The sequence below is a fragment of the Sycon ciliatum genome, chromosome 9 (genome assembly GCF_964019385.1).
Source record: "Sycon ciliatum chromosome 9, ocSycCili1.1, whole genome shotgun sequence".
Taxonomy (NCBI): domain Eukaryota; kingdom Metazoa; phylum Porifera; class Calcarea; order Leucosolenida; family Sycettidae; genus Sycon; species Sycon ciliatum.
The window spans coordinates 9,206,455-9,220,244 of NC_088651.1; the positions used below are offsets into that span (position 1 = coordinate 9,206,455).

General features: G+C 44.5%; 2 protein-coding genes across 2 annotated transcripts in view; one reads left to right on the forward strand and one right to left on the reverse strand.

The window, feature by feature from the left end:
• Window positions 1–13,422, reverse strand: part of LOC135824240 (ankyrin repeat domain-containing protein 23-like) — a 37,810-nt gene extending 24,388 nt beyond the window's left edge. The window contains exon 1 of the mRNA XM_065336969.1: window positions 13,197–13,422. The gene's annotated coding sequence lies outside the window, so the exon portion shown is untranslated. The remainder of the gene's footprint in view (window positions 1–13,196) is intronic.
• On the forward strand, window positions 6,588–6,956 carry LOC135825244 (ataxin-8-like; the record flags this gene model as incomplete). Its single annotated transcript, XM_065337983.1, has 1 exon — window positions 6,588–6,956. A coding segment is annotated over one exon (369 nt), but the record flags the coding sequence as incomplete, so codon positions are not given.
• Window positions 13,423–13,790: the final 368 nt, after the last annotated feature.

A 13,790-nucleotide genomic window follows, 5' to 3' on the forward strand; every position in this document is an offset into this window, starting at 1 on the left:
AGTGCCCTTATATCCGATTATAGACACATGTGGCTATATGTGCGTTACTACAGTACGGTGCACCAGGCAGGCACAGTGGGTTGGTCAAAGACCATGATTGAGATACGAGAGGTACCTGGTTCAAGTCCTACCTGGGAGCGGTTTTTCCAGCCGTGCTGCTACCCACAGTCAACTGGGAACTTGTGGCCAGGCACAAGGGGTACATGGATGCAGCTAATGGGGTCGTTCTCGGCACTTGTGCCAGTGGTTGTAAGACTTACCCACTCACCCCCACCGTTAGGCGCTGCATCTGCCGCTAGGGTTTACCGGGTGTTAGCGGCCGTCGTGAGTTCCCTTCGGGAACGGACACGATAATTTACTTTCTTTTTTTTTTACAGTACGGTATGGTGCATGGGGTGGTGGTGTGCATGGAACAATTCTTTCCCTTGACATTCTTCGCCTGCCTACATTTTCTTCGCCCAGCACCCTCGAGTTTTTGCATGATGGGCAAGCATACATGAATGACTTCCCAACGGTGTGTCACGTGTCATTGTTCATCGATTTTCTGGCTACTGGCCTTGACAAATAAATAGCCAGATGACTTGGTGAGTGTCTCAAGTACGCGCCGCTGCCCGTGGTACATAGCAGGATGACACGGATCTTTTAAAAATACAGTGATCCAAAAAAATATCCCCATGAGGAGCATTGGCCATGGGTCATTGATATTCTTGCAAAATCCAGGAAAAGCATGGGGACCTGTCTCGAACTTCAGCCCCATTGTGCATCCAACCGTATTATGCCGCGAAATCCTGTCATTGATCGTCCTGAATAAGCGGGCTTGTGAATAGGTTTTCTCATAAGCCTCTTGTAGGGGAAAATAACACAATGAATGCAATGCAATTCCCAATCGGCAACCTGAATTAGTCATGGTGAAACTCGATATAATACAATGTTCAATGTAGAATACAAGAACTGGGCAATAGACTCAAGTGGGCAATTTGGATGATAAGAACTTACAATTCCGGAGTCACACTTGTGCTTTTTTCTTCTTCTTTTTCATTTTTTCCTTTCTCTTTTTATTTTTGAGTATTTGCGGTCTGTGTTTTTCTCTCTTTCGTGGAGGCTTGCTTGTTGTAGCCTTGGCTTTTGGCCGTTACTTTATCGCCATCATAATATTGGGCACCATGGCCGTTTGGTCTGCGATACAAAAATATAATTTCAACAATAACAACAACAATGTGTTAGGAAATTTGAGGCCACATGCCACGTAATGCTCTTTTCTCTCCGAAACTCAACACTTGCAAGCCAGATATGAAAGAAAGAAAAAATCATCAGTCACACCACCAGGACTCGAACCAGGGACCGAGCATTGCTCGCGAATAGCAAGGTCCCTGGTTCGAGTCCTGGTGGTGTGACTGATGATTTTTCTTTCTTTCATATCTAGATTGCAAGTGTTGAGTTTCGGAGAGAAAAGAGCATTACGTGGCATGTGGCCTCAAATTTCCTAACACTTTGAAAATTCTCCGTGAAGTCCAAATTTGAAATAACAACAACAATAACATAAATAAATAAATAAAATACCTCTGCAACAAAACAAACAAACAAAACATGCAAAAACGACAGCCAAACATCATCATAAAGATTGTTATAACCGTGCTTCTACCATTGCCAGCGGACGCAAGACGTTGATGGGCCGATGATATACCGATCTTGCTCTTCCGATGCACATAACTGCCGCTCGAAGCAGAGCAAAGGACCGGCGACACCTAACATATGCCATCACTTTACTACACGACTTACCATCATGCTGTGCCAACATTCCACATAGTCGCTTAAGGGGGCACATCACCCAAAAATTTCATATGGCATTCAATTGACCGTAACTTTGGTGTTTCTCAGTGGATTTGAGTGAAATTTTGACCACACACTCCTGCCACTATGCTGGCCCTCAGGACATGATTTACAAGTTCTTGCGCCTCACTGACAGGCTTTCCAGGCCGGAAAAACTCAAATTTCCGGCATAGTGCTACGGTGTGCGAGCCACCCAGGAGCCAAACAAATGCATTTACATTTTTTTCACATTTTCGTGCCCATTCTGTCCGTGCGCGGGACCCAAACCTAAAACAAGTCCAGAAGCAGCCATGGGTGGTGGGGTAGGGCCCCTCAACGTGGCCCTGGAATCTGTCACAACGGAACGAGTGGGCGTTCTTTCACGGACTCCCACAGACCCAAGTCAATTTTTGAATTTTTTTAGGTTTAGCACGTGCTACGAGGTCGTACCTTTGATACAACATCCAGTGCTGGGACCTCCACAGCAAGCCATTTCCACAGCGCTGCACACCAAATCCAGGATGCTCTCAGAAACCGGCAAAGACTGCCACTCACGTTTCACTACTGCCTAGTACTGAATCCTACCTGACTTCTTGACACGACTCAAACTTGCCAAAGTCACTAAATCAACGTCAACTACAATAATCAAGCCACATATCTGCAACGTCACGAGGGCGCTGGCAAAAGTCCTGCTGCACGGCGGCGGGCTTCGCCCGGCGCCGTGCAGCCCAATACGTGGTTTTTTAACGTGATTTGTTGGACTTTTTTGGACTTGGGGCAAAATTCTGCACACTTTCGCGTGTTTCCATAATACGACAAGTTGCGCACGGTCTGCTCACATTCAAATACAGTGCTGCCAACAAATGACAGCATGCAACAAAAAAATCTTTCCTTGCAAGGGCACATTTTCGGCCATAACTCTTGAGCGGCTGGTCAGATAGGGACACAGTTTTCAGAGAATTTGCAGCTATGCATGCTCTTTCAACTGACGTAGCACTCAATATGAATTTACAAATTCGATTTTTCAGCGAATTTTTGGGTGATTTTGCAGCTATGCATGCTCTTTCAACTGACGTAGCACTCAATATGAATTTACAAATTCGATTTTTCAGCGAATTTTTGGGTGATTCGCTGAAAAATCGAATTTATAAATTCATATTGAGTGCTACGTCAGTTGAAAGAGCATGCATAGCTGCAAATTCTCTGAAAACTGTGTCCCTATCTGACCAGCCGTTCAAGAGTTATGGCCGAAAATGTGCCCTTGCAAGGAAAGATTTTTTTGTTGCATGCTGTCATTTGTTGGCAGCACTGTATTTGAATGTGAGCAGACCGTGCGCAACTTGTCGTATTATGGAAACACGCGAAAGTGTGCAGAATTTTGCCCCAAGTCCAAAAAAGTCCAAAAAATCACGTTAAAAAAACACGTATTGGGCTGCACGGCGGCGGGCGAAGCCCGCCGCCGTGCAGCAGGACTTTTGCCAGCGCCCTCGTGACGTTGCAGATATGTGGCTTGATTATTGTAGTTGACGTTGATTTAGTGACTTTGGCAAGTTGAGTCGTGTCAAGAAGTCAGGTAGGATTCAGTACTAGGCAGTAGTGAAACGTGAGTGGCAGTCTTTGCCGGTTTCTGAGAGCATCCTGGATTTGGTGTGCAGCGCTGTGGAAATGGCTTGCTGTGGAGGTCCCAGCACTGGATGTTGTATCAAAGGTACGACCTCGTAGCACGTGCTAAACCTAAAAAAATTCAAAAATTGACTTGGGTCTGTGGGAGTCCGTGAAAGAACGCCCACTCGTTCCGTTGTGACAGATTCCAGGGCCACGTTGAGGGGCCCTACCCCACCACCCATGGCTGCTTCTGGACTTGTTTTAGGTTTGGGTCCCGCGCACGGACAGAATGGGCACGAAAATGTGAAAAAAATGTAAATGCATTTGTTTGGCTCCTGGGTGGCTCACACACCGTAGCACTATGCCGGAAATTTGAGTTTTTCCGGCCTGGAAAGCCTGTCAGTGAGGCGCAAGAACTTGTAAATCATGTCCTGAGGGCCAGCATAGTGGCAGGAGTGTGTGGTCAAAATTTCACTCAAATCCACTGAGAAACACCAAAGTTACGGTCAATTGAATGCCATATGAAATTTGTGGGTGATGTGCCCCCTTAAGGAACCGCACACAGTCTTAGGACACACTGTCAGCCATGGTATAAAACAAGTGGAGTGAAGTTTCTACGGCCGACATGTACAATCCAGTTTGTATGGTCGGCATATACAATCCAGTTTCTATGGTCGGCATATACAATCCAGTTTCTACGGTCGGCATGTACAATCCAGTTTCTATGGTCGACATTTACAATCCAGTTTCTTTGGTCAGCATATACAATCCAGTTTCCACGGTCGGCATGTAAAATCCAGTTTCTATGGTCAGCATATACAATCCAGTTTCTACGGTCGGCATATACAATCCAGTTTCTATGGTCGACATGTACAATCCAGTTTCTATGGTCGACATGTACAATCCAGTTTCTATGGTCAGCATATACAATCCAGTTTCTATGGTCAGCATATACAATCCAGTTTTCACGGTCGGCATGTACAATAGTCATGGCCCAAATTTGCTCTGCCCACATCGATATTTTACCACAATTTTTTTGATATTCTTCTTGGCATTTCCTTTTTCCGTCGGTATTTTGCTTTGGCTTTGCTCGAGAAAAATGAGTTTCAAGGAAAACTCAATGATAATTTTCGCTGATGACGAGAGAACTTTTGATTGAGCTCCTGCACGCTGCTCAACTTTGTACAAAATGTGGCCATGGGTCTGTTTTGTCCAACTTTTGTGCTTGTTTTCAACCTTGGGGACTGATTGCGTTGAGAAAGTTCCTGAGAAGCCTTGGATTTTCTGAAAAGCCCACCAAAACTCGATATTTTGCTCAAAACTTGCTGGCAACTTGCGCATCCGATATTTTTCTCAAAGAATTGCTAGCAAATTTGGGCTATGACTAATGTGCAATCCAGTTTCCACGGTCGGCATGTACAATCCAGTTTCTATGGTCGACATGTACAATCCAGTTTCTATGGTCGCCATGTACAATCCAGTTTCTAAGGTCGACATATACAATCCAGTTTCTACGGTCGGCATGTACAATCCAGTTTCTATGGTCGGCATGTACAATCCAGTTTCTATGGTCGGCATATACAATCCAGTTTCTATGGTCGACATATACAATCCAGTTTCTACGGTCGACATGTACAATCCAGTTTCTATGGTCGCCATGTACAATCCAGTTTCTAAGGTCGACATATACAATCCAGTTTCTACGGTCGGCATGTACAATCCAGTTTCTATGGTCGGCATGTACAATCCAGTTTCTATGGTCGGCATATACAATCCAGTTTCTATGGTCGACATATACAATCCAGTTTCTACGGTCGACATGTACAATCCAGTTTCTATGGTCGGCATGTACAATCCAGTTTCTATGGTCAGCATATACAATCCAGTTTCTACGGTCGGCATGTACAATCCAGTTTCTATGGTCGGCATGTACAATCCAGTTTCTATGGTCGGCATATGCAATCGAGTTTCTGCGGTCAGTCAGCATAATTATGCAGTGGTACGTTTTCACAACTGTACGTGCGTTCAAGGTGAGGAAGGATGTCCTATCAACCCAACTCGCATCTAAATTGGTATACCAATTTGAGTGCCGACAATGCGGTAGTCATTACGTTGGTAGGACTCTTCAACATCTGAACACACGTATCGAGCAGCACGTCCAGGGGCGTAGGAAGCAGTTTAATATTGGTGCGGCGAAATTGTGAGAGGGGGTCCGGGGGTCGTCCCGCGCGAATTTTTTGAAAATTGGGCCTAAAAGGCCATAATTATTTTAATGCTACAGAATAATATGAGAAATAAGAATATGCATGCTGATTGCTGATGATACACCGCATTGTCGATGTAAAACATGGTACCTGTACAAGAGTCGGCAAGCCATCAACAAATTTGAAATGATTAAAAATAAAAATAAAAAAATTCGAAAATCATTGGTCCGGCGACCGCCGGGCCTGCCGGACCGGTTCCTACGCCCATGACGTCCCACTGCATATGCTGACTGGCTCGGCACGGGCACTGTGGCCCAAGCGCGGCAGGCCACCTAAGAACCCTAGGCCACTGCCATCGTTAGCACAATTGCCGTCATCGGCAATAGTGCCTCCATTACCCGTATCGAGAGCCTTGAAGACGGAAAATGTGCATATTGCCACCACAACACAATGCACCATAACAACACAAGATAGCACACCACAACAACATTCAGCTCAAGACCAAAATGGACGCTGCGATGAGGTGATGTCCCCATCGCCGTCGTTGCCTCCCCCAAAACCGCCACCTGCATCTGTCATCGGCAGTGCTGGGGCTGAGTCTGTGGTGTTGGTGGCACGTGCAAATATGGATGAGGCAAGCACTGAACGTGAACAAGGAGAAAGAAGGCTGAAGGGAACGTAATTCAACAAAGAAAGCAACACGATCAACATTCAAAGACCTAGACGATCAACGGCGAATTATTCAATGAATTATTACAGTACTGGATGTCAAGCACCGGTGAAGATACTGGGAACACACGATTTAACAACAACAACAACAACAACAACAACAACAACAACAAACAACAACAACAACAACAACAACAACAACAACAACAACAACAACAACAACAACAACAACAACAACAACAACAACAACAACAACAACAACAACAACAACAACAACAACAACAACAACAACAACAACAACAACAACAACAACAACAACAACAACAACAACAACAACAACAACAACAACAACAACAACAACAACAACAACAACAACAACAACAACAACAACAACAACAACAACAACAACAACAACAACAACAACAACAACAACAACAACAACAACAACAACAACAACAACAACAACAACAACAACAACAACAACAACAACAACAACAACAACAACAACAACAACAACAACAACAACAACAACAACAACAACAACAACAACAACAACAACAACAACAACAACAACAACAACAACAACAACAACAACAACAACAACAACAACAACAACAACAACAACAACAACAACAACAACAACAACAACAACAACAACAACAACAACAACACACAGCCTGCATCATAGATATGCACCACCACACCTTCTTGCAATTCACCTACCCCGAATACAACCCATTCGCACGCTCAGGTTCCCCCGAACCTTTGAGCTACCCACAACACGTACAAACCGGCTAAGAGACTCCCCCATCTATGCTTCTCTTGATCTCTTTAATAGCATCCCACCCAGCATCCGGCAAATCAACCCCAGACGAGATTTCAAAGCAAACATCCTACCACTTGTCATCTCTTCCGTATGTACTTGCTCACATTGCTCAGCACATCTATAGCTCCATTGCGCCCAGCCTACGTGATTAACTCCCAATTAGTATTACCATCGCTACTGCCTCAGCAAGCAGCTAAACTTTGATCTCTCTGTATCTGATCCCCGTGCCTGTAATTATTTTTCTCTTATTGGCCACAGGCCATCGTGAGAATAAAAGAATTCAAACAACAACAACAACAACAACAACAACAACAACAACAACAACAACAACAACAACATTTAACAATGGTAACAATTTACCATCAAGATCAAAGGAGGAGTCAACGAACAGAGGTTAAGCAACATGAAGCGAGCCTGGGACCGATCGGTGTTGATGAGGAGAATGACATGGAGGACGACACTGAGGACAAGTTGGAAGATGAGACGGAGGACGAGGTTGCGGTTGTCGGAGACGAGGAATCGAATGGTGATTGTGATCGTAAGAAGTCTGCCGTTTTTCTTCATTTGTTGTCTCACCCTAAGTGTCTGCAGGCGTATGATGATTTTAGTTTTTCTGTTCTTTGTCGTGCACGGTATGCCAGTCAGTTGAAAGTCTGTTATCCGACAAGCCGGGAGTGGTAATTTTATGAGTCTCAACAGTAAAATTCTATTTTTTTTTTTTATATGAAGCATCGCGCAATGCCCGCTACTTTTTGTAGTTTGAGCACTCTGGCGCTAGAGCGACGAGCTATCTTAATGTCTGTGGTGCCTCCTTTGCACCATGGCTGGTAGCTCGGCCTATTTAGCTCGTAGCTGTACTGATGAGGCCGTTATGGCCGAAACAGCTTGCTGTCTACAGCATTGGGTATCACGCTCCTCGGCTTTCGCCTTGTTGAGCACTCTCAGTAGGCTGCTCTAGTGCTGCTGCATCGCGCAATGCCCGCTACTTTTTGTAGTTTGAGCACTCTCACTCTGGCGCTAGAGCAACGTGCTATCTTAATGTCTGTGGTGCCTCCTTTGCACCATGGCTGGTAGCTCGGCCTATTTAGCTCGTAGCTGTACTGATGAGGCCTTTATGGCCGAAACAGCTTACTGTCTACAGCATTGGGTAATTTTTTTTATATTATACTTTGTAATATTTGAAACTCGGATTTTGAGCCATAAATAAATGTGGAAAGGAAAAGGACATATGGATACGAGTTAAGAGTAACTCTCCATCACTGTAACTGGATACTACATACAGTCAGAAAGTGCAATAACTAGGCACAAAACTGACAAGAGTACTGAGACATTCAACGTCCTGACACCTAGCTTCAACACATCTCCGTAGTGCTTTGTAATATTATTATTATTATCAAATTGTTGATAGGGCAATCCCCACAATATGCATTTACTTGAAGTAGATGTGGTCAAGTATGCTAACATGTATGTGTACATGGAGCAATTCATGAATATGCATGAATATATTTGGGTATTGTCACATAAATTAGTGAAATCCAGCCATATATGCACATAAAATGATATCAGTTATCCAACATATCCAGTTATCCAACATACCTGATTCCCGAAGTGGTCGGATAAGTGACATTCGACTGTAGTTGCGTTAAGATTGTTTTCGTAGGTGCACAGCATGGTTGTTTGTCTCACTACACAGTTCTAGCGTTACAATTAGTTTCTCACCCGCCGTTGCACTTAGCTCTCACTTCACTTCTATTGTCTCACCTTCCCTCATTCTATTTTAGCACTTTATTTTGTTCTCGTAACACATTATTGAATGTATATTTAATCATTGTTCAGCATGGTTACTCTTCAGTCACGACTTTCCACTGATGAATGTGACAAGAAAATTAATTTTGGAAAACTTTCATGACTTCGTTGTAGTGTGGCGATGACAACAGAATTTGTTCTCTTTTTTTGCTATTATATTTGCTTATAAGTGTTCTTTTAACTAGCTGAATCCTAACTATTGATTTCTTTTAGATTTGAAGCTTGTTTCCATGCCAATTTCACACTCATACATTGTATCTCCATACTTGCCAACCATACCGGTTTTCCCGGTATTGTACCGGGAAACTACGGTCACTACCGGCCTACCGGGGCTTTTTGACTTTCATCGAAAAACTACCGGTATTGGCACTGAACCATGAGTGTTCATAAAAAAGGTTGTTTCGTGGTGTGACAAGGGCACATGCGGCCCTGCATTTCACAGAATCACACATGTACATGTAGGGGCGATCTGACAATAAAGAAACTCAGGTTTTGGTCCCCCAATAAGCAATGAGTAAGGGGCCGTCCGTAAATATCGAACTTTTTTCACCAAACGAATTATTTTAGTTTAGATCCAACCCCTCCCTCCCTCCCCCTCAGAACGTAAAAATTGTTGACATATACATGCATATACAACAAAAGTCGCAAGTGTGTCACTGCTCCTATGGCCATGTACATGTATCGAAGTTTTCTGAAACGAATTTGGTCAACCCCCTCCCACCCCATAACGAAATTATTTCGTTTCGTGAAAAAAGTTCGATAATTACGGACGACCCCTAAGAAATGAAAAAAATTGACCAAAATTGCCAAAAGATTGCGGAAAATACGCAAAAATAATCAAAAATTGCCCCAAAAAAGAGAAAATGGCCGAAATTGGCGAAATTGGCGAAAACCAGGAAAATAAGGGAAATGAAAGAAAATTAAGAGAAACTGGGTGTGTGACTAAGGGATTTGCTTTGGCTGGGTTGGCAAGTATGTATCTCTCTTCTCCGGGCGATCCCAGACCAGACACTGCCTGTGACTTTGAATTGTCCGTAACTCTGAAATGTCCATAACTCTCAATCACATACGTTTGCATGTGGAAGAGCCAGAGATCTGGCATATGACATCAATAGTTGTACAAATGTTGGCAGAAGAGTAGTAATATTACCACTAAAACCCAACCATAGGGTGCCTACTATACCTACAGTGTAGGTGCCCGTAACTTTGAGGTCCGGGTTAGAGAGACATGAGTGTACTAGTGCAGATTTAACGTTGTTAGTACGACATAGGTTACAAGACAACCGTCATTAGCAGACAAAGATCTAAAATTCCCTGACACCATGTGTACATTGTGTAATGGCAGTACACACGACACAGAGCACCACGCATCATTCATTGTAACTTATTGTTTCATGCCGCTAGGCAACGAATGATGCGTGGTGTTCTGTGTCGTGTGTAAGATAGCTCTATTTGAGCACTCTACCAAGCCGGAGGACTCTCATTTGTATAATGGTAGTATATGCAAATCCGGATAAGAGACAATTCTTTTGTAGAAAAAATTCATTATAAAAAATCACTTTTAGCTGTCTGACAGGTTTGATTCCCAGTCATTACAAGACAAAGCAAATGACCATGGACTACAAAATTGCTCGGATGGTCCCATGTTGCCCTGCCAGCAGCTAGGCGGAACGTTTGAATGTGATTTGTCTGGATTTGTTTCTTTCTAGCTCCTGTAGCTCGATCAATGTTTCATGTTGTCTTGTATAGGAGGGGCTGGATTAAAATTGTTTTACAATGGGTTGTCTTGTACAGGGGTCAGGGGAAAACTTTGCCTTGCAATGGGGAAACCGCGTTCCTGATCTGGATACAGTATCTAGTATATACGAGTATATGATGTACTGTCGTGAACATGGAAATTCAGTCAATTGACCGGGGCCCGGCGCCCTCAGCGCCTACAGAACAGTGCACATGTTGATCCGATGCGACCAGCATAATAATGTCATGCATGTGTGTACTGCTTACCCATGGCTGCATGGCCAGCGCCCTGGGGCCGCTAGACGTGCGACCGGATTTCCATGTCCATGACAGTAGAACAGCAGAAAAATATGCACGTCATGTTCGTAAGGGGCCGTCCGTAAATGTCGATAGTTTTTACAATCCGTGAAATTTTCGTACCTGGGTGGTGGGTGCAGCCGAAATTCAAAGTAAATAAAATATCGATGACACGCGGACCTGGCGCCCAGTACTGCGTGTGCGTGGGTCTGCGTGCGTCGAACCACACGTACACGTAGATTGTTGTCTCCAAAAATGTAGTGGAGATCGAAACTCTTGAAGCAAAAGAAAGAGGGAAGTTTGTCAGATATTATTCACAAGTATAATTATTGCACAATTATTCGAAGTATCACAATACCTGATTAATCCGGGTCAAGTCCAGCTCTTATTTGAACTCCACATCGAAGAATTGCTACATCGCCAATGGTTGGAACAGTTCCCATGTGGAGCGTGGCCTAACGAAAATGGCACGGCAGACTACTTTGTTTGGTACAGCTGCCTAACGAAAATGGCACGGCAGACTACTTTGTTTGGTACAGCTGCCAAAAAAGATAAGTTTTTCAAAGAGCTTGACAGCCCTGGTGAAGACGACGATGGCTACTACGCCGTCATCGAGGCGTAGTAGGCGTACGCGTAGATGACTCTAGTATTTAGTTATGAATGACACGGTGAGCGCATGCCTGCGTGTGTATGGACTCCACCTATTATTATTATTATTTATAATATTATTTTATGACTTGGGGCTCCCCGCGTGCTAGTTTGTACGTGAAGTGTGTGGGTTACAGTGAGGGCTGCGTCCCACCCGCCTGTGTGGATTCATAGGAAGTGTGAGTTACGAAGTCTGAAGAAAATGTTGAACGGCCTCTGCTGGGATGACGACTGCTGGGATGACGACTACACCATAGCTCAGTGGTTAGAGCATCGCTGGCTACAAGCGAAGGTCCCTGGTTCGAGTCCTGGTGGTGACAGTCAATTTTTTCTTCAGACTTTTCCCGTTTGTCTCTTTCCCTCAAACCAGTCAATATTTATAATATTATTATTATTTTTTCTTATTTATTTATTTATTTTAACTTAGAAGTTGCGACTTCGGCGATAATAGTCATGAAGTTGGTTGTTCCAACTAGGAACACACGCTTCTTGCCGAACTTGACACTTGACTGACTCACGACTGCCATCCGGAGCACACGAGGAGCACGTCGCACCTTCCACTCGGCAAACGTGCAAGAAAGCACCACTCCCTGCTCAATACACGGTGTTTCGGGGAATTCACCCCTCATCAGTTGAGCTTGAGTAGGCTGAGGAAGATTGTGCCTGAAAAGCACCACTTATATACTGCTCTCCAGGCCGAACCATCACAAGTTCGGCAAGAAGCGTGTGTTCCTAGTTGGAACAACCAACTTCATGACTATTATCGCCGAAGTCGCAACTTCTAAGTTCGTATTGTTGTCCCTCACGCGGACGTGCGACTAGTTGTTGGAGGTGACAGCGTTGCGAATAGCTATACTGGCTCTCAACGTCTGTTTATCACAACTCCATGAGCGACTCTGACTCATGCTGTTACCTGGAGCTTCACGAGGTGTTTGTCGCGCTGGAAACAAAGCGTCTCTGTAAGTTTGTATCCCTGGTGATGGTTCGGCCTGGAGAGCAGTATATAAGTGGTGCTTTTCAGGCACAATCTTCCTCAGCCTACTCAAGCTCAACTGATGAGGGGTGAATTCCCCGAAACACCGTGTATTGAGCAGGGAGTGGTGCTTTCTTGCACGTTTGCCGAGTGGAAGGTGCGACGTGCTCCTCGTGTGCTCCGGATGGCAGTCGTGAGTCAGTCAAGTGTCAAGTTCGGCAAGAAGCGTGTGTTCCTAGTTGGAACAACCAACTTCATGTTTATTTATTTTGTTAGGAAAAAAAACCTACATTTATGTAGGTACAGTACATGTGTCATCAATATTTTATTCCGTAAAAAGTAGGGGGGTGGGTGGTGGGTCCTGGTTACTTTGTAAAATTCACGGATTGAAAAAACTATCGATATTTACGGATGGCCCCTAAGCAATACTCGTTAAAATAGTAAAAATCTATAAAACGATAATGCTGAATCCTCACCCCCGAGGTTGTCGGCTAGTCTAAGAGGGTCGACCAGTAAGACCTACAGTCACATTTCTACCTAGTGCGGTAACAACGCATGCATTGCCGGATACACTGTACATAATGTGGTATGTTCAGGAAACACAAAATATTGTAAACTTTACCTGCCGATGCTGCACAATGCAGCTGGCAATTGATAGTGGCTCCTCCAACTCCGCGGTCCGGTGATGGCCGCAAGGAGTCTTCACTTCCCCGCAGAACTAGCACGAGCTCGTGACAAAACGCTACACAAAATGACCAGCTCAAACACCACACAACCTTCCTGTTCCATTACCGACTGTAAACAAACCAAATAATCACTGACTGCACTGCGTGGGACGGCGCAGTAAGTGCCTGGAAAACAAGATACTGGTGGCATGACTCACTTTTTTCTTCTGCGGCCGGGGGGGGGGGGGTACTCTGTAGACGTGTAGTCGCGTGCGCAGGGGCCTGACGAGCTGACAGTGCTGCAGTGCTGGAGCTGTGCCTGTGGATGGTAGACCGACCGTTGTAGACTTGTCACGACTGACACAAAAATAAGTCCTGACCCCGTCTGCACGTCTATAGCTACATCACTACATGTCATAGGCATGGTCATGGATATCGATACTGCATTCGGTGCATCGAATCAACAAGACCAGTCCTTCTTTCGCGTTTGACAGCACTCCTTGTTGTCTAGATATCCGAGTCTGATGTCGCCAAGGCCGTGCGTCATGTCA